The 18,781-nt window shown below is 53.2% G+C and overlaps 3 protein-coding genes across 3 annotated transcripts; all 3 read left to right on the forward strand.

Moving 5' to 3' along the window:
- Nucleotides 1-1,730: 1,730 nt before the first annotated feature.
- On the forward strand, nucleotides 1,731-7,525 carry NCLIV_029030 (putative CMGC kinase; the record flags this gene model as incomplete). The annotated part of the gene is made up of 8 exons (XM_003883097.1): nucleotides 1,731-1,743; nucleotides 2,722-3,962; nucleotides 4,487-4,596; nucleotides 5,103-5,266; nucleotides 5,788-5,921; nucleotides 6,198-6,310; nucleotides 6,634-7,073; nucleotides 7,428-7,525. 8 exons carry the CDS (start codon nucleotides 1,731-1,733, stop codon nucleotides 7,523-7,525), a joined length of 2,313 nt encoding a protein of 770 aa, XP_003883146.1.
- A 3,188-nt stretch (nucleotides 7,526-10,713) lies between these two features.
- Nucleotides 10,714-14,455, forward strand: NCLIV_029040 (putative nucleosome assembly protein; the record flags this gene model as incomplete). Its single annotated transcript, XM_003883098.1, has 3 exons — nucleotides 10,714-12,897; nucleotides 13,257-13,412; nucleotides 14,216-14,455. The coding sequence occupies 3 exons, from the start codon at nucleotides 10,714-10,716 to the stop codon at nucleotides 14,453-14,455; spliced, it is 2,580 nt and encodes an 859-aa protein (XP_003883147.1).
- Nucleotides 14,456-17,126: 2,671 nt separating this feature from the next.
- NCLIV_029045 (uncharacterized protein) lies at nucleotides 17,127-17,903 on the forward strand (the record flags this gene model as incomplete). The annotated part of the gene is made up of 3 exons (XM_003883099.1): nucleotides 17,127-17,229; nucleotides 17,394-17,518; nucleotides 17,652-17,903. 3 exons carry the CDS (start codon nucleotides 17,127-17,129, stop codon nucleotides 17,901-17,903), a joined length of 480 nt encoding a protein of 159 aa, XP_003883148.1.
- Between the last annotated feature and the right edge of the window lie 878 nt (nucleotides 17,904-18,781).

An 18,781-nucleotide genomic window follows, 5' to 3' on the forward strand; every position in this document is an offset into this window, starting at 1 on the left:
TCGAAGAGATGCACGTGATACCCGGCAGCAGTTTTCCGGCTCTAGCGTCGACATGAAGACCCAAACCTCTGCTGCCGGCCAGGGAGGTATAGGAGGAAATAAGTCTTGTTCTTGCATTCTGCTGTCTCGTTGCCTTGTCGCCGGCCATCTCGGGCCTTTCCAACCCAGCAACGGGTGTGCTTGCTCGCTTTTCCTGACCATCTTCTTGCCTGACGCCGCGATGACGGGGTCCTTTCCCTCCCCTCATCGTATTCAAGAAGCGCCAGCGACTGCCTCGCTCTTCGAGTGGCGAGGGCAGCACAGGTAAACAGTAATAGTTTTAGTTTCCTGCCCTGTGCTCGTGGTCCACGTTGAAACAAAGGCGACGGCACTCCTATCGTCGTCTTCATACCTGTGCGGAAAAGGATCCACTTTGTCGCCCTTGTGGAAAGAGGTCAGAAGAGCAGAGCGGCTGGCGCGTCTTCTGATTCTGATTTGTCTGCTAGGCAAGTTTCGTTTGTCTGCCTCTCGGTCATGCAAGAAGATGTAACAAGCTTTTCAGTGCAACCAAGGTAGTATGAACTTCGTTCTGGCGAGGCTGCTATCAGGCATTGTTCTACGGATATTTCTTCGGAAACGACTTCGCAACCCAAACAAAGTGCTTCATTTTCTCGTTGCGTCCAGGTAAATAGTCGTTCGGGAGACTGACGCTGGCACACGAATTTGCTAAAGACAGATTTCTCCGTTGGTATCGAGTTTAGGGCTACCTCACTTTTGTGGCCGGTCTCCCGGAATATAACAGGGTCCGCGACTCTATGAAGTTGTGAAAGAAAAGTGCGTTCAACGAGGAGCAACAACTTTCATCGGAGTTCCGTTTAGATAGTGCCGCATTCCTGGCACAAAATGGTGGCTATTTTTGTTGAGGATAATGTCACGGCAAGGCAAAAGAAATGTATCTCCTCTTGCCGGGTTCTTATCCCAGAAGGTTCTTGAGCTCCGACAGTTTCCACTGATCTGCGTTCGCGCTCAGAGACTGAAAAAAAACATGCAAAGTGGCTACCGCAAAGTAGATGTGGAAAACGGGCAACAGCGTCGGGCACGCGATCAGGGTCTCGAGACGATCCCGTTTTTCAACTTTGAACACGGCCAATACCCCTGCGCGAATTCACTTTCTGTACTCCTGTAAAAAATTGGAGCTTGTAAGGCTCGTTGGCGCTTTGCTATGGTCTAGTTTCATCTTGCGTAAAGAAGAAAGAAGGCTTTCATACCAGCTACCGCCCTGGAGGCCCCCCCTATTGTCCCGTTGTCTTCGCATGCCACTAGTAGGTGACAGGTCTGCGGCCTGTTTCACCGCTTTTTCTGTAGAATCCCTCGCTCCACACACGAAACGCGTGACGATAGCCCGCAAATCTTTTCAGTCTCGACGTCAAAACTCGAAACGTGGACTCTTGAGGCACTGCAGAAGCAAACAGTTCGTCCCAACTTCCTGCAATCGACACTGTCTTGTCAGACCTCGACCTCCATGCCATCTTCCGTTCCGCCTCTCCCTCCTGTGTTGACACCAGTTCCACCGACCGCTGCCGAGATTCTGTCGCAGGGTGTGCGCCTGCGACATACGTTCGGTTTCTTTGCCGCCTGGGCCGCCCGTCCTTACTCTGCGCTGTTTGGGGGCACACGCCGAGTCTCCTCGTCGAGGGAGAGAGGCGCGTTCATCTGCAGTGCCCCGTCTTCTCCCCTCTTCGTCCGGGAGAATGCAGGGGGAAGGTGGGGGTCAAAGTGACGGCTTTGGTGAAGGAGGGAACTCCACTGGAGCTTTCGCTCCACCTGGCGGAGCGGGTTTAAATCACCGAGCAGCTGCAACACCGTTTCCCCCTCTCCCGCGTCGTGCCTCTACCCGCGCATCCACCGAGGATGGCTGCCTTTCTTCCCAAAGCTGTTCAGTGTCGCGTTTTCACGGCGGCGTGGCGCCCGGAAATTTCTCTCCGCAATCGGACGACCTGCACACCTCGCGGTGGGCGACTGACCACGTCTTCCGGGAAACTATCAAGCCGTATGCAACGCCGTGCTCCGTGGTCCGGGAGGCCATCTATCCAGTCCACGTCTCTGGAGCGAGGAATCAGAGAGAGTCTACGACTTCCTCAGGGACGACAGAAGCAGTTCGTGCGGCACCAGCCGCGGCTGGCGTCCCTGTGTATCGCACATCCTCGCCGCGCCTTGAAGACGAAAGCTTTGTCTCTAGCCAGCGGAGACAGGCAGGTAGGGCGTGGCCTTGGGGTAGCATTAAGAGATCTTGATGCATGCGCTTGAGAGGTTCGCAGTGACGGTAGACGAAATCTGCGAGAGCGTGAAGCCACATGCCACGGGGAGAGGAACGTAATTCCACAAATCGCGCCTGGCCAGATACAGGGGGCGAGTTGCTACAGACTTGGGAGGTCCGACGCAAAGCATTCCTCTGCCTCGACCGTCAGGAGACAGAGAGGCTGCATTCGTCGCAGACACTAGAGATGACTGACAAGAGCGTTGGCCGACGCGGCTCCACGGAGTTCCTGGATAAGCTGATTTCGCCTTGGCCGCTGCTCACTTTCCCAGATGCCGTACCCGACTAAAGGAAAGAAGAAACTCCGTTTGCTTGGCGAGGCGGCGCGCTGTCAACCACGTTGCATGCAAAGTTCGCTGGTGGTGTCCTGACAATTTGTGGTGATCAACCGACCTGCTCTCCCTTGTACGTTCTTCTTTTCGCAGAGCTGAGGCGGCGAGACACGCGTCTGAGCCATTTCTGGGATGGCTGCGACTATGGAAACGACGCTGATGCAGGTTCCTCAGCCGCAGCTTCCCGGGTCTCAGACGATCGCGCCTTCGCCGCTGATCCCCAGGCTTTCTCCCAGCTTGTCAAAGGCCTCGGAGCGGCTGACGCTCAAGGCGTGCACGACCTCGTACCTTCTGGCCCCTCAGGTACCGTCCCAGAGCCGTCGGCGTCTGCCTCAACTCTTCCGCCTCTCGTAAGGCGATCGCGTTCACTGCAAGGAGTGTCCCGGCTGGGAAAACTCCCTAAAGCTCTGGAAGAACGGTATCGGGTGGTTCGAAAACTGGGCAGCGGGGTGTACGGCGACGTGTACGTGTGTTCGTTCATCGGAGATGGTCAAAAAAGGAATTGGCGGGTGGATGCAGCAGGAAGCCGGGGGGAAGAGGCGCCAGGCGACTTCACTGGGAGTCGAAACCCAGACGGGACCGTCCATGGCATAGTTTCAGCCGGCGAACGACCTCGAGGCGAGGGAAACCCCCTCTTTGCGATCAAGCGTGTGCGTCTGCCAACATCAAAACTGAAGTCCCTGTTTGGCATGGAGCAGCAAGTGCTACGGGAACTCACAGTGCTTCGTGGCCTCAGCCATGTGAACATCCTCAAGCTCGAGGCCTTCTACTTTGAACTGGAACCCTGGGACCGCAGCAGCCTCTTCCGCGCGGCAGTCAGGCGTGTGACTGCGGCGGTCCTGCGAGGAAGCCGGCGACACGCATCCAGTCATCGAAGCCCCGAGGCGCCGCGAGGCGAGAGCAATTCGGAAGGCACTGATGGGAGCAAAGGCGTGGCCGACGGCTTTTCCTTTGCGTCGACAGAACTGTCTTCGTTCAAAGAGGCGCTTGCGAAGGCAGATCGCCACGCCGATTCCGATACGGAGATTCGGAGGATCCAGGAGAATGCTGTGGCCGCACACGAGGCTGCTCTGAAGAAAAAGCTGAGACCCGAGCAGTTCTACCGTCCAACTGTTTACATGATCTTCGAGCTCTGCGACTGTGACCTGGCGAAGTTTGCCGACATGCGGTACAAAGCGTTCCTGGAATTCTGGCGTGGCGCTTCACAAGAAACCCGGACAGATGCTGAAAGTGGTGCGGGGAGACAGCCGCTCGTGAGGGGCAACGCTCCTCGAGGGCAAGCGCCTCCACTTCCAGGACTGACCGAATCCGAGGCTCAGCTAATCGCGTACCAGGTGAGAGACGTTACACTCGATTCGGCGTCTACACTCTGTGTGCAACCCGTGCCGAGCTCGCGGCAGTTGAGTCCTCAGCACTCGAACGCGTAAAAACGCTCTCGTGCGGCACTCTGTGCGCGTTGCCGCGGACTGTGTTCGGCGAAACGTGTTCAGATATGAAAGTGATCGACCTAACTGCGTGTGTATGGGTGTATGCATGTATCGGCATCCAAATGATACCGAGGCGTGCGCATATCTATGCATTTACGAGAGTTTGGGGGACCGAAGTCGTGGGAAAGAGTGGAGACACGCATCTTGAAACACAAGGGGGTGACGCGGTTGCAGTGTTTTTCTGTGGCGCGCGCAAAAGCCTCTCCTGTGTGCCCGTCAGGCAGCGTTTGCACTCCGTCGCAGGTCGCCCTCCGATGGTCACTTCACGCAGTCGTCTTCTCGTCCCGGCAGACGCTTTGCTGATGCAGAGCACGCGCAGCTGACGACGCGGTGTTACGTGAATACGATCTGACTGCCCGGTGTCGATGCAGCTGTTCCAAGCCCTCGCCTACTGCCACTCTCGCGGCGTCCTCCATCGGGATGTTAAGCCACAGAATGTGTTGATGATGCGCGATGTCGACGCAGACGGGACGGAGCACTGGTAGGGCACCACCGAAGTCTTGAGTCTTTTCTGCCCCGTCTACAACGCTGCCTGTTTCCACCCTCGACTGGGTTGCCCTTTGCGCTCCGCGCCTCTGCCACAAGGGCGGATGCAGGCCTCCTGTCAAGGCCGACAAAAGCGCCTGCGACATGGCCCCTCACACGCGAGGGCCCATTCCGAATGTACACGCGAGTGCAGTTTCACGCCGGGATGCTTCCGCCAGGTTGACTCGTTGAGGCTGTCTCGTTTGCTCTGTTTCCCGATATATCCAAACCACGAATCTTCCCTAGAGAAGTCACCGTTCTCTGTAAAATGAGGACGTACCCTCTCTTTCTGTGTGCAGGGTGCTAAATACGGAATCTCGGGGCGTTTTAGGGTGTGCAGGAAATAGGCGATCCGTACAACGGGAGAGGACCCGCCTCTGTCCCGCACGGGGGCCAGGTTGATTCGCTGAGGCTGCAGGCCGTGCCTTTTCCGCCTCTTTGCTTTTCCGCGTATGCTGTCAGGGTTGCGAAACTCGGAGACTTCGGCTTGGCGTGCTGCGCGCACACCGCAGATCCCAGCCGAACGGAGGAAGTGGTGACGCTACTCTATCGGGCTCCGGAGCTCCTGCTGGGCCGCACAAATTACGATGGAGCCGTTGACGTCTGGTCCATGGCGATTGTCATCAGTAAGTCGGTGGTTTTCAGGTTGCCCTCCTGCATGTCACAGCTTTGCCGCGGTCTGCCGGATCGTGAACTAAAAGGAACGAAAGGGGATTCAGCTGGAGGCCGTGAAGAAATGCGTGCTCGAGGCCTTTTCTCGACCGGGAGGATCTGTGCTCTCCTTTTCTGTGCTCTCCTGCGGAGGGTCGTGCAAATGGAGAAGCGGGACGGCACAGCTGGGTCTTCCGTGATGTGCAGAAAGTCTGTTCAAAGCTTGTAGCGAGGGAGGTCGCTGCTTTGGAAGAACCACAGATCAAAATACTGTTGGAATGGACAAAGAACGAGGCGGTGCCTGTCAGCTGGTTACCTTGCCCCCTGTGCGTGGTGACACAAAACCCGTGGTCGGCAATGTCACGCAGCTGGGAAGGCGCTGTGGTCTCGCGCGAGAATCTCCCGCCCAGCGGTCCTATCCTTGCTTCTGCCATCAACGGGCGGTCCACGGCCCGCCCTAACCTTTTGCGTTTCCGTTTCGTTCGTCTCCACACAGTCGAAATCATGGTTGGCCACCCGCCGTTTAAGGCCCGAAATGAGGTCGAAATGCTCGCGAGAATTGCTCACTGCGTAGGCAGTTCAACTGCCCAGGAGCTGCGCGAAATTGCTCCAAATCCTACTGCTCTTGAGGTACGTCTTGGAGGAAGTTTCGAGCGGAGGCCCCACCAGAAGAGGGAATTAGGCAAAAAGTCGCCTCGGGCGACCTTCACAAAAAACCTTCAGTTGGGCTGAGTGTCGCTTCCGCCATGTGGCAGGAGCGGGATTGCGCAGCAAGGCTGCCGTTGCTCTCTGTTGGGGTCACCTCGCAGCTGACAGGGAAGAAGGGAGGGTAAAGGAAACCCCTGGGCTTTTCCGTTTCCTTTTTCTGTCCGCAGTTTTTGGTTCGGGGTGTCTTGCTGCATGCAGGCGGTTCTTCCTCTCATTTTGAAGGATGCTGCAGAACCAAAGTTGAAGAATTTGCTAACCGACCGGTTTGGCCGGCAGCTCCTCAGTGATCAAGGACTCGATTTTCTCACGAGGTCAGTCGTATATTTCCAAGTTCAGAAGGATAAAGAGTAAATCCGGGTTCAAGTCACAGAGGTGGAGGAATAGAGACGGCCCGCTAGGCGTCTCGAGGTGCGTTCATCTGGTGTCACTCAAGCGACGACAGCAGAAACGTGCACGCTTGCGGGGCGCGTCAACTTCAGCGCAGTCTCCCTTTCTTTGCGCGGCCGAGGTGACAACCGGGGAAACGCGGAGAAACACAGAGCGCTCGTTTCCCCTTTCCGCCACGGTTGGGAGGAGTGAAGACCCCCGCCACAGTGGACCGAGTGACCGGATGCTCTTTGCGTACGCTTTGCAGGCTCATGGAAGTCGACGCTGCAAAGCGGTTGACAGCGGCCGCCGCGTTGCAGCATCCGTGGCTACGGCCTGTCTTGGATCGGTTCCCGAACAAGGACGTGTATATCCAGCCGCAATCGAAGTGGCAGCTGCCGACGTCTTTCTTGGCAGTGGATCCCCTGAGTCACAACTTTTTCTTTTCGCGGCAACAGCCAGAGCTGAGGGTGGACGTGGCGAAAGAGCTGCCAGCCCCCCCCGCAGTCTCCACGAGTTTATCCATGTCAAGCAAGTCGCAGAACCAGGCAGACTTGAAGGTCAGCGATCTCTGCTCGAACGCCTGCTCGACGCTGTCCACGAACGATCTGGAGAACAAGAGAGCGTGGAACGCGCTGCGCCTGTTGATGCCGTGGGAAGAGGCACCACTTCCCAGAAGTCTCTTTGACATGCACCGAGGCCCGCACAGTGAGTCTCTTCTTCAAAAGGCCGAGCGCCGCGAGTTTCCGCAGCTCGGCAGATGGATCAACGGTTGTCTCTTTCTTGCTCTGAGAACAAAATGTGAACCTCTGCGTCAGACAGAGACGTCCGCCAGGGGCCGCCGGCGCACAAGTGTGTCTGCGGGAGAGTGCACACGCATCGAACGAGTGAGACGATGCCTCTGCGTGCTGGGGCGGTGCGAGCGCGCACGAGGTCTTCAGCGGCGAGGGCAAAGACGAAAGAAGCGTGGAACATGCGGCAGTGCATCGCACAGCGACAAAAGGTAGCCCTTGCAGTGCAGAAAATGCGATGTGTCACTGTTCTGTCGACCGCTCTCTGCAGTGCTGACTGAAATCACTCCGCGGATGGTCACGTCGATCTATAACCGCTGCGGCCTCGGAAAGATGCGCGCGACACCTTGTCAGTGGGAGGCCGCGTAAAACCGGAAGACTGCAGCGACCAGCGTTTCTGCGGAGACGCGTGCATTCGGGTGTGCGGTCTGAGAAGTCTGACTGGTCGAGACTGTGCACGTGCCACGCCGCGTGGAGTGTCTTCGCGGCGACTGGTGGTGGCGACACCGTCTTGCGCTCTCTCAGCTGGGCGGAAACGGCGAGTCTCGCCACGACGAGCGGCGTTTTGAATTTGGAGCCGATTCGAGTGGACTAGTTGACAACTTGAATATGCCTCAGGGTACCGTCGTCTTGTGCTTGACTAATCAGCGGCCTCCCAGTATAAAAGAAATAGGTAGATAGGTAAGTGATTTTCGTCTAATCATGTATAAACGTGGTCTCCAAGGGCAGGAACCGAACTAGAGAATGACAGCTCCAACTGCCGCAGGCATATCAGTTGTGGAATAGTTCGGCTGAACTCAGTTTCCCTGCGATCAGAAGGTACAGGCCTCCGGCGCCTCGTAACGGCTGCTTGTGTGCAAGCCTCTTTTCCTTAATGGAAGCAAAACTTTTCAGCCGTCGTGACACCTGGCGCCACAACGAGATCGCAGGAGTGTACCGTCGAGCGCGTGATTGGATGGCAGGAAGGCGTATCCAGTTTTGATCGCAAAATGTACTATACAGAAGAGCTCGCAGACTCAGCGGCCTATCTCCGCTAAAACAATGCGTCAGCTTTGAAAGAACAGAACTGTGTGCCTTATGTCGTTGACAACAACACGGACAGCTCACCTCCCACCGTTGGGGCACCAAGAACACCGGCCAACCGACTCTTGGAAAGAAGGCGCACCTGTCTTCTTTCACCGTCGCCTGTAGAATGTACGGTGAAAAGATATGCAGGTGGGGTACGTCACCTTTCCGTATGGTGTGCACTCTTTCTCGTCGTTCTGCGCGGGACAGCATTTTTGTCAGAGGTATGTGCTGGCCTGTTCGGTTTATCACTACTGTGCGGCGCTCCCGTGATGACAGCGCGTGCAGTACCAGCGCGCCCGCAGAGATTTATCGCGGCTTCCAAATATGTTGTGCTCGTCGTGCCCGCCCTGCCTCCAATAGTGGACTCGGGCAATTGGGTGCATGCTCTTATGACGGAACATCCGGATAGCGCTCGCTCTAAAATACGGGACTGAAGAGTGGGTGGTAGTGACTGCATGCGCCGCTCTACCGAACCACCATTAGTTGCCTACAAAACGACAGACTGGTTAACTCAACAGGGCCTTTAACAGCTGACTATTCATTTGTGAGCTTAAAAACCCCTAGGCAACAGCGTGGCTGTCACGTGGGGCAAAGTCCGCACACAAGAGCGCCACTGAAGTGATTCCTTGGTTGAGGAACCCCAGCCCTAGGGCTGAGTGAGAGTTATTCGTTGAGTGTTATACAGTCCGTTGCGGTGGGCAAGCTTAGCTGTTTCACGTCAGGCAGTAAACAGCTACGGCGGTTTCATGCAGTGATTATGTCTTTCCTCTTTCGGGCACGTGCGTATGCCGTTTCAAGAGGCTCAGGTCGCCGCAAAGAATGCGTATTCGGGAAAGGGCCATGCTCACGCCGGGACTGTACCTGCTGTGCCTGGTGTCTACCATGCGCCGACCTGCAAATCGGACCAATCTCTGTCGTCTATCAGGGCTGTCCTGCGGGTGAACGTCATACAAGCACAGTGCATCCAAACGCACTATATATATATATATATATATATATATATATATATATATATATATAACCGCTCCGTGTTAGCGAGCCATGGGGTTGGACGCTGTTTTGGGTTCAGCGTTTAGCCTCTCCCTTTTATTCGCGCCTTCACGTGGTAGCTTGTAGAGTGACCGCTTGGCTTGGCCACGAAATTCTCTAGTTGCAAGGAAAACGAGTAAGCCGACGACTAGAGCCACAGATACAGAAACGTTCTGTAACGCCTAGCCATCAGTGCGTAGCCACGAACACGGCAGCTCCTCAAAACCAATGGCGGGCTCACTCTTCCTAAACCGTGCTGGAACAGTGCCGAATCGAAGGAGTTGGACAATTATTCCCGTTGAATCTGAAAAGGAAAGAGACTGTGTATTTCCGTCAACCAGCGACCGGCGGAAGTGACGACAACGGTTTGGAACAGCCCGGCAGAAAAACGGCGCCTCATAGTAAGGCCCTCTTTTTTAGAAAGCAGATACAAGCAAAAGGGAAACGGAAATTCAGTCCGGTAGCACTCGACAGAGTCGAGTTTTCCAGGTGAATTGGTGGTGAGAGGCTTCTCTGTCAAAGTCGAAGGGATACACCTCCCAGACAGCTTCTGCATGCTTGCTGACGTGGTCCTGCTACAGAAAATCAAACACCTCTGAGGGGGAAAATGCTGAGGAAGTATACACGTCTGTTCTGACTCTACCAAGTGCTCACAAAATGGCAACACACAAAGGAAATTGGCAATTCCTTTTAATACCTGGGCACCGGCCCTTTTGTCGGCTTCTTGGTATGCATTTTTCACAGAGCAAGCTCCCGCCAACCGCCTGGATTCCTTATGAGCCAGGGAAGGCGCTTCACAGCTGGTCCGTCGTTTCGGAAGGCGTGATACTTATAATTCAGATAAAACGATAACGACGCGGTTGCGTGAAGCATTAACGGCATGAAACTTTTTAGCTCTCTGCTCCGTTTATCACACAGCGCATCTGTTCCGAGGGCCGTTTGGCTCTTATCGATGGTGACGTGCGCACACGGGAGGCGCGCTGGCTGCATGGAACCACCAGAGAGCCCCAAAGCCTTGCCTCCTCGTCATGTCACAAAACACGAAAGAGACACACACCCACGCTGGCTTTTTAGCGGAGGCAACTTTTGTCGGGTGTAACTGTGATATCTTTGTCTTGTACGTGTTTCTGTAGCCGACGAAACGCCGGTTTGCGCGCCAGCGGAGGGCGCTTCCGGCCTTTCACGCTGCATGTGGCCGATTCCAGCTAGCAAGGCGCTAGCCGTCCGTCGTTCTTCATTTTCAACCTTTTTCTTCTCGTTTGGTGCGTTACTGAAGGCTGCTGATCAATGCTTTTCCCGTTACCCGGGACGTGAGGGATTTCCACGAAGCAGGGAAATCGCAGTGGCGGGCACGCACGTGGACCGAAACGCGTACGAGTTGACTTGGCCGGGCATTTTCACCATGTACAGAGACGCCGTTTATGTTTAGGCGAATGTGTGGCATCGCGTAGTCAAACAATATGGCACCACGAGAGAAAAAAAGCGAGCGAAGCAAACAACCGCGAAGGAAGGGATCGGGGGAAGTCGTAGCTGACGGTGGCAAGCTCCTTCACGCGAACGCGGTTGACGTTGATGTGTTTGGATCTCCCGGCGAGAGTCCGCAGAGGAGCCCGTCAGACACGACAAAGGACAAGGGAGGGGAAGAGCGTGCAGCCAGTTGGGTAGAGACGGATGCATTCGGAGATGCAGAAGCCGTGGCGAAGCCAAGACGCATTGGCGTTACGCTAGCCAAGACAGAAGGAGCAAACGATGAAGGGAACAAGGAGGAGGGTGCTATGAAGGAAAAGGAGGAGGAGCACAAGAAGGAGGATGATGCTACAAAGGAAAAGGAGGAGGAGGAGCAAAAGAAGGATGTGGATACGAAGGCAAACGACAAGCAGGGGGATGTGGATACGAAGGCAAACGACAAGAAGGGGGATGATGCTATAAAGGAAAAGGAGGAGGAGCAAAAGAAGGATGTGGATATGAAGGCACACGATGAAGGGAACAAGAAGGGGGATGTGGATATGAAGGCAAAGGAGGAGGAGCACAAGAAGGAGGATGATGCTACAAAGGAAAAGGAGGAGGAGGAGCAAAAGAAGGATGTGGATATGAAGGCAAAGGAGGAGGAGCACAAGAAGGAGGATGATGCTACAAAGGAAAAGGAGGAGGAGGAGCAAAAGAAGGATGTGGATACGAAGGCAAACGACAAGCAGGGGGATGTGGATACGAAGGCAAACGACAAGAAGGGGGATGATGCTATAAAGGAAAAGGAGGAGGAGCAAAAGAAGGATGTGGAAATGAAGGCACACGATGAAGGGAACAAGAAGGGGGATGTGGATATGAAGGCAAAGGAGGAGGAGCACAAGAAGGAGGATGATGCTACAAAGGAAAAGGAGGAGGAGGAGCAAAAGAAGGATGTGGATATGAAGGCAAACGATGAAGGGAACAAGAAGGGGGATGTGGATATGAAGGCAAAGGAGGAGGAGCACAAGAAGGGGGATGTGGATATGACACGAAAGGAGGTAAGGGAGAAGACCCTCGGTGAGAGGACGGAGACGAGTTTAACGCGTGAAACAGATGGGCCAGCGAAGGATGTTGAGACAGCTGCATCAGAGGCAGAGCGGGCAGAAGGAGAAGCCGCGAGACAGATACAAGCAGCTGAAGTCGCTTCAGAGGAAGCGCGTGAGGCCGAGCAGGCACTGGCGAAATCCATTTCGCGAGCACAGGAATTGCAAAGTGAATTGCGCGCTGCGCCGGAGGACAAGAGCAAAGAAGAGGTGTCGGAGCGTGTGAAAGAAGCAAGGGACGCCCTGAAGGCAGCAAAAAATGAGGCGGAACAGAAGGCGGTTGGCGATGTGAAGGCGATCGAAGCTGCGGAGAGCGCTGCAGCTACAGCAGCCAAGGCAGAACTGGAAGACGAACTCGCGAAATCAAATGGAGCTTCTCCAGCCGACGAGGCACCCACATTCCAGATTCGAGTGAGTCCTGCATCTTCTCCGGAGGGTGCCGGCGAAAAGGCACCAGTATCAGAAGCCCTCTTGAAAGCCATGGCCGCAGTGGGTTTAGACGCCTCACAGACTCGAGACTATCTGAAGGCTGTGGAAGAAGAAGCCGCGAGTGCTGCTGCGGAAGGCAAAGACTCGAGGTATGAAGGACTAGCATCCTCGCACAAGGTCGTGGCGCGCCTAGAAGGGAATCAAGAGCAAGTAAGGCTCATGGAGAGCCGTTTTCAAGAAGAGGTGGCTGTGCTGCGAGAGAAGTTTGACAGGCTGATGGAACCGATTTTTGAAGAGCGTGCTGCTATTCTGAGTGCGTGCCCAGAAGAAGAGACACCGGGAAGTGCCGGTGATTCTTCTCGGAATGACAGTCTGCCTGTGGGCACTCGGGCCCTTCCAGGATTTTGGCTGCGAGCATTCGAAAACAACCGCCTTCTGTCGTCCATGTTAGGCGGCAGCGACAAACCACTCCTTCTGTACCTGCGAAACATCAGGCGAGTGCTAAACAAAGACAAGGAGGACGGCTTTTCCTTAGTTTTCGAGTTCGGGGAGAATCCATTCTTCACGCCGTGTACTCTTACAAAGACCTTCAAAATGAAGCAAGACGAGGATGGCTACATTGTTTCCAAAACCGTCGGGACTCCCATCATGTGGAATGAAAACATGGTAAGAAAAGAGACACAAGAGCGCGGGATACATGCTGTACTGGTGGCATGTGGCTGCAGCCGCAGTAGCAATGTTATGTGTCGAGAAGCTACTCAACCTGCCTCGCGACTGGCCAAGACATGTGTATGAATATCTCGTTGGACACATTTCGGAAGCTACCATGACATTAAAGTATAAACAAACGTCTCCCATGCGGTGGCGCTAGCATCGTGCAGAAGGCTTTCTGATTAGTTAGCAAGAAGTAAGAAGTCCGTGCGGGGTACCCGAGGACACGTCAAGGGAGCGAATGCTATACGCTTGCGGCTTGGCGATCTGCACAGGCCTCTCTGTGCAACTGGTCATGTGCTGCTTTGTGACAGGATGTGACAAAAAGCGTGGTCGTCCGCAAGCAACGCAATGTGCGGACCAAAGGTGTGAGGACTATTCACGAGGAAAAGCAAGAAAAGAGTTTTTTCTTGTTCTTTAATGACAGTGTGGTTCCAGAAGATGACGAATTGGATGCAATGAGCGAGGCGGTAAGGAACACAGGGGCGGTACCCGCAAGAGTCTCTTTTTTGCGTACGATACTTGTCTAAGGATGACGTGGGTAGAAGAGGTCGCCGCATGAGATGATTTTTTCTGGGAACACGTACCTGAACGGAGTGCGGCAGAACGACGACGTTATAGTGAGGTTTGTATTTCTACTGAACGATTTGCTCATCTTTCTGCGAACAGAAGCCAGAAAGAAGGTCCATAGGGAAGGAGTGAAATTAGCAATTCGCAGAGATTAGTTACGCTTGCATGGGCCCGCAACTGGCTGCAAACAGATGTGGCACTATTCAGAATGGGTTACAACAAACGCAAAAAGTATCGATGACTGTTCCGGCACAGGAGAAACAAATTAGACGGTTTTTTCCTGATTCACGTACTTACGTAACGTCCTCCAGTTGGCTGTAAATGCGTTGTGCTGGTCTGCGCGCTTTGTCCAACACGACATTTTCTTCGGGGGTTGGGTGTCAGGGTGCCAACTATTTAAAGGTTATTTCGGTGTATTTGCAATTGTAGGTGTAAAAAAAGGGGCCAATCGCGTGTCACGTTTATTTGTACGAGTCGCTCGGAGTACGCGCATTTGCAGAGACTGGGACCATATAAGGTGTACATCCGTGTCACGATAGCTAAACGGTTAGTTTGCAGTCCATCTGTATATCCTGCGGTCACTGAATAAGGATTTCTTTAGCTGGTACGTGAAGGCTGTGGTACTTATGCTGTTGACCGCGCTAGACAACGCTGGCTGGTTGAACTTGCGCTCCTGCCATCTGGCATGGTTCTTATTTTACAGGAGCAAAGCGCGATTCTCGACAAACTAAAGCTGGAGTACGACGCAGGAGTGACATTGAGAGACCTCATAATACCGTATGCCATGGACTGGTACTTAGGAACAGCTGTTGACACTCTGGGCTACGACGACGACGAACCTGAAACCGTGCAGAACACGGAAGTTGACAACGACTCTGGTCGACGAAAAGAAGATGTACGGCAAGAAGAAGACGGTGGTATTGCGTCGTGGTTTGGTTTCTAATCAAGCGCATCAGCTAACGGGTTTTTTTACTTTTGAGGGAAACTGGCTTTCACCAGATAAGCGAGCATGGTGCCTTGCTCACGGTTCTGTATGACGGCTCATGCCTTGGAAAAGATATGGTATCTCCGTTTACAGTTGTATGGTTCAGTGAGCCAGAAAAGCGTCGTTTGTTGCGACGGGAGAGGACTGTCATTGAAATGCAACTAGTAGCAGCGGAACGTAAAGAAGCGTGCTCCGCGGGTTTCGCGCTACTGTATTTTGGTAGGCGCATCCCTGAAAAGCGTTTATCCATTTTAGTGGAGTCATATGTGGCTCATGCCCCGGACGGGCGTTGGCGTGTGTCACTATAGTCTCTAGTCGTGACGAATCACGGGTTCTGACGAAGCCTGGAAAGACAATTGCGGCACTGGCTTCTTGGAGATTCTGCCACCAGCTAACATTCACTTAGCAATCTGTCATTTCAGAGGCAGCCGCCGGCACTGCCGGTTATTGGTAAAGTGCAAGTCAGCGGGACCAAATTGTGCGACGAACGGCTTCCATTTCAACGCATGTTTCGAGTCCGTTAATGTGAACGATGGCATCACTAACAGCGGTCGCCACGGCACTATGGATTCCGAATGGACCAAATCCTTAGGTGCCACACTACTTTCGCGTTTTTTCACGACTTAAGTTCGGGACTGGAGCATGGATTTAAATTATGCTGCTGGAAGTCCGCACTAAAGGTAGCCAGACGCCTACGGACACTGTAAAATATGGACGTGCTCAGAGGTGCCAACAACGGGTATTTGGAACGAGAATGGGACTAACTCGGTCCCCTGCATTCTGATCCTCTCTAGCCTCCTATGTTTCAGCTAGTGCTTCCACTCGAGAGCCCTCTATGCAGTGTCACATGTTTGGACTGAGAGCAAGATTTCAGGCGCCGCGTTACAAGCGCTCCTTCCGAACGCGACTGGGATGTCAAGGAGATAGGAATGAGATCATCTTTCTCGTATCTCTTGTTTTGCAGGTTTTTTCCTCTCTCCGCAATGTGAATCGAGCTGCATGTGTCTCCTACAGAACCATTCAGAACGGCCACCGTAATCAGTGATTTGAATGCTGTCGGTCGAAAGTCAATAGGACGGGAACCTTTCTTTTTATTTGGTACAGTACATAATCTTAGATGTATCTCCCTTGGTGCCTCTGACACTCTATCAGCTCCTTCCTGAGTTAAAAACAGCTGAGGAGACTGCTTGATTCGATAGTGCAATGCTTGGTTGACCATTTCATCTCTGCGGAATGAAGGTGTGATGGGGGCGGTAAAAAATCACTGCTCTGTGCCATCGTCTATAGTCAAGTGGCTGCATCAGTCGCTGTCCGCGTTCGCTGAACGTTAACGTTTTTCTAGAGGTGTCATTATGGGAAAGGATGCCCCAACAGGTCGGTACCAACCGCTTGGTTCAGGCACTTTATTTTGCCAGTGTACGGAGTTCAAGGTCACTGAAGGGTACGGTATACTGCACCCAGAGACACACAGCAGTATTCCGTAAGAATCTCATTTCTCCACCAAGGCATATAGATTTTACCGGAAGAAAATGAGTTTCATCTCTGCGAAGCGTTGAAATGTTGGCCCTACAAGGCTCGCCTCTGAAAGACATGAACTGCAAACTTGTTGCTGAGTCTCCTCCAAGAATCGTCCCCCATGTTCACGCCCATACTGTGTTGCTCCGCAACAGCCACTGCAGAGAATGAAATGTTAATGCTTGTAGCGTCCTTAAGCACAGGAGTGTGCATCGGTTTGTCAACAGGCCTTTGTGCGCAGCCAAAAGCACGCCACGAAAAAGAAATATCCAGTGTTTTCCATGTTGAAAGGGTCAGTGCTGAAGCATTCATACGAAAATCACGCGCTTTCCTATTGCTTGAGCATGCCAGCTGGCTTCTTCCATATTGCATGCAGCAGACCCCCCTGCGACGCATGAACTACGCCCCGTTTGCATGCTTTTGAGCGAAGAGACAGAGGGATTCAGTAAACCTGCAGAGGCCAGAGTAGAGCGAGTGATTCGGCTGGCAATTGCATTGCACGGCATTCAGAGCAACTTCTAGTTCGGCTTTTTACGCTGCACACTCCCGTCACACCAATTCCTTCACTCGTGTGTACGATGTGAAATCATCAGTCGCCTTCGAGACGGAGTGCTGCCGCTTGGACTTCATTCAAATGTTCGGTGTTGTATGTATAATTGGCTGGGGTTTCTGTGTACGGCAGCCTACAGGCAGTGTCAGGTCAGTTTTACTCGTGAGGTAGGGACGGTATCATTCAAACGGAGAAATCGGAAAGCTGAGGGCTCTGCATGTCATCAGGCTACAGGCGGAAATTGGAAGTCCTCGAGGTACTGTGACCGGCCTGCATGACACGGTAAAATTCTGGCAGTTAATGTCCGGATCGAGAGGACTCTGAACAAGAGCGCCTTCTTCCAACCGTCGGTCAGAACTGCCCGCGGGGCCCTCGGGAGCATTGATCCGGTTTCTCCCTTCCGCGGGGTGTGCGCTTGAGAGGCACGAAGAGAGCAGCCTCGGTTGTTGATGTTTCAAATACGTTGCATAATCGCAATCAGAACGACTAGTTGCATGTGAAAGCTTCTTCTCCTGGTCTGCCGATCCTCTTGACCCGGAACTCTGAATCACCATCACAACCAACATGGTACTCTCGGATAACAATGCGTTTCTTGAGGAGCTCGGCCGCCTGTACGAGCAGAACCGCAAGACAGGCTGTGGATCAGTCTGGGTGACTCTGAAAAGATGTAAGTTTCCAGTGTCAAATTTAGTGTGCTGCACAGGGATATGTTTGCGTGCGTGCTATTTGAGGCAACGGGAACTGTCTGCAGGTTCGTTTCCCAAAAGTTAGCCCAATGCGAAAGGTTGAAGTGAGCTCACATTTCTGGTGTTGTGTTCCATTGTGCTACAGCGTTTCCCGCACTGAATGGCGTTCGCGGCCTGAAGCGCAAAAGGGCTCTTCAGGATGAAGACAAGGTTCAGACTAGCGTATGTCTGATACGGGCTACCAATGGAAGAAAGAAGATTTCTACTCAGGTGAGCGTCATTTTCTGTTTCTCTTTATAAAGATGTCGGCATTCATGTATACTGGATGGCGTGTTTTTTCGGAGACGTGCTTTTTTCTGTATCGCATTGCTGTATCCAGGTTTCCTTAGAAGACATAACTCAGTTCAGCGGCGCTCTGATGGGAGTGGTAAGGCTAAACGCAGATGATCTGCGGCCATCCCAGCGAACGCCTCGCAAGACGAACTGCCCCGAAGCTCAGCCTAGCGACGCCACTCAGTCACAAGGAAACAAGCGAATGAAGACCCACCAAAAACGTTCTGCTGGGGAAGAAGGGAAGCGAGATGTTGACCCCGGGAGGCGGGCTTTGGCTCTGGAGAAAAGAGAAGACTCTGCGTGCGAAATGCTAGGCGGTTAGGATGTAAGAAAGTAATTCACAGTAATCTACCAGGAAGAAGTTAATCGCGTGTACAGTCCGCTTTGTTCTCTGTTTTTACGTCTGAGCTGCCGCGACCTCTTGCGAATCTGGCGTCGCCGAAACTATATCGTAAATGTATCAACACATGGAGTATATGGATGCTCCTTATGATTGGATTGCTCACCCCTTGGCTCATGGCGGGTGCACAAACAGAGGAGCATATGGCTACATTTGTGTGCGTAAAGACATCATTTTTATTCCATGCGATTTTACTAGCATGTATGCTGGGCAAGTATGCCGATTCCTGACTGAGCTTGCTCGACTTGCTTTGTGTCGAAGTTTGATCTTGGAGTTTGGTTTGGGGGAAACTTAGCGAAGTCGTTCTTCTCAAACGGTGTGAGTGTCAGCTGGTTCCGAAATGCTTCCCACTCAAGCGACAAATAGTTGCTGGAATTTTTGTTGCCGAAACCCAGTCCCAACTGATAAGAACCCAGTTTCCGGTGCCCCGAGGTGTTTCCATCTGAACAGTGTTCTACGGTCTTTTCCACTTCCTGGAAGAGTCTCTAAGCTGAAAAGCCTGCTGTTGACGCTACACGTAATATTAAATGGGCATTGATCGTTTTATCTGCAACGCTTGTGCTGACTGGTTTGAAGCAGCATTCAGCGGCATTGGAACCCCGATCAGAGTACAGGTGCATAAGAGGCGGAACCCAACAACAAGTGTCCGTCATACCCTCGTGGATATATTCTAGCCGCGGGGCTTTCACACTTTCGACACCTTGTCCTTCATCTGCGTCTACCACCTAACTGATCGATGCATTGCTTCCTCCACCCCAGTTAATATGCTAATTTTTTTTTGGCTTGCTGTCCTTCTATCC

This window comes from Neospora caninum, chromosome VIIb, assembly GCF_000208865.1.
Source record: "Neospora caninum Liverpool complete genome, chromosome VIIb".
Taxonomy (NCBI): Eukaryota; Apicomplexa; class Conoidasida; order Eucoccidiorida; family Sarcocystidae; genus Neospora; species Neospora caninum.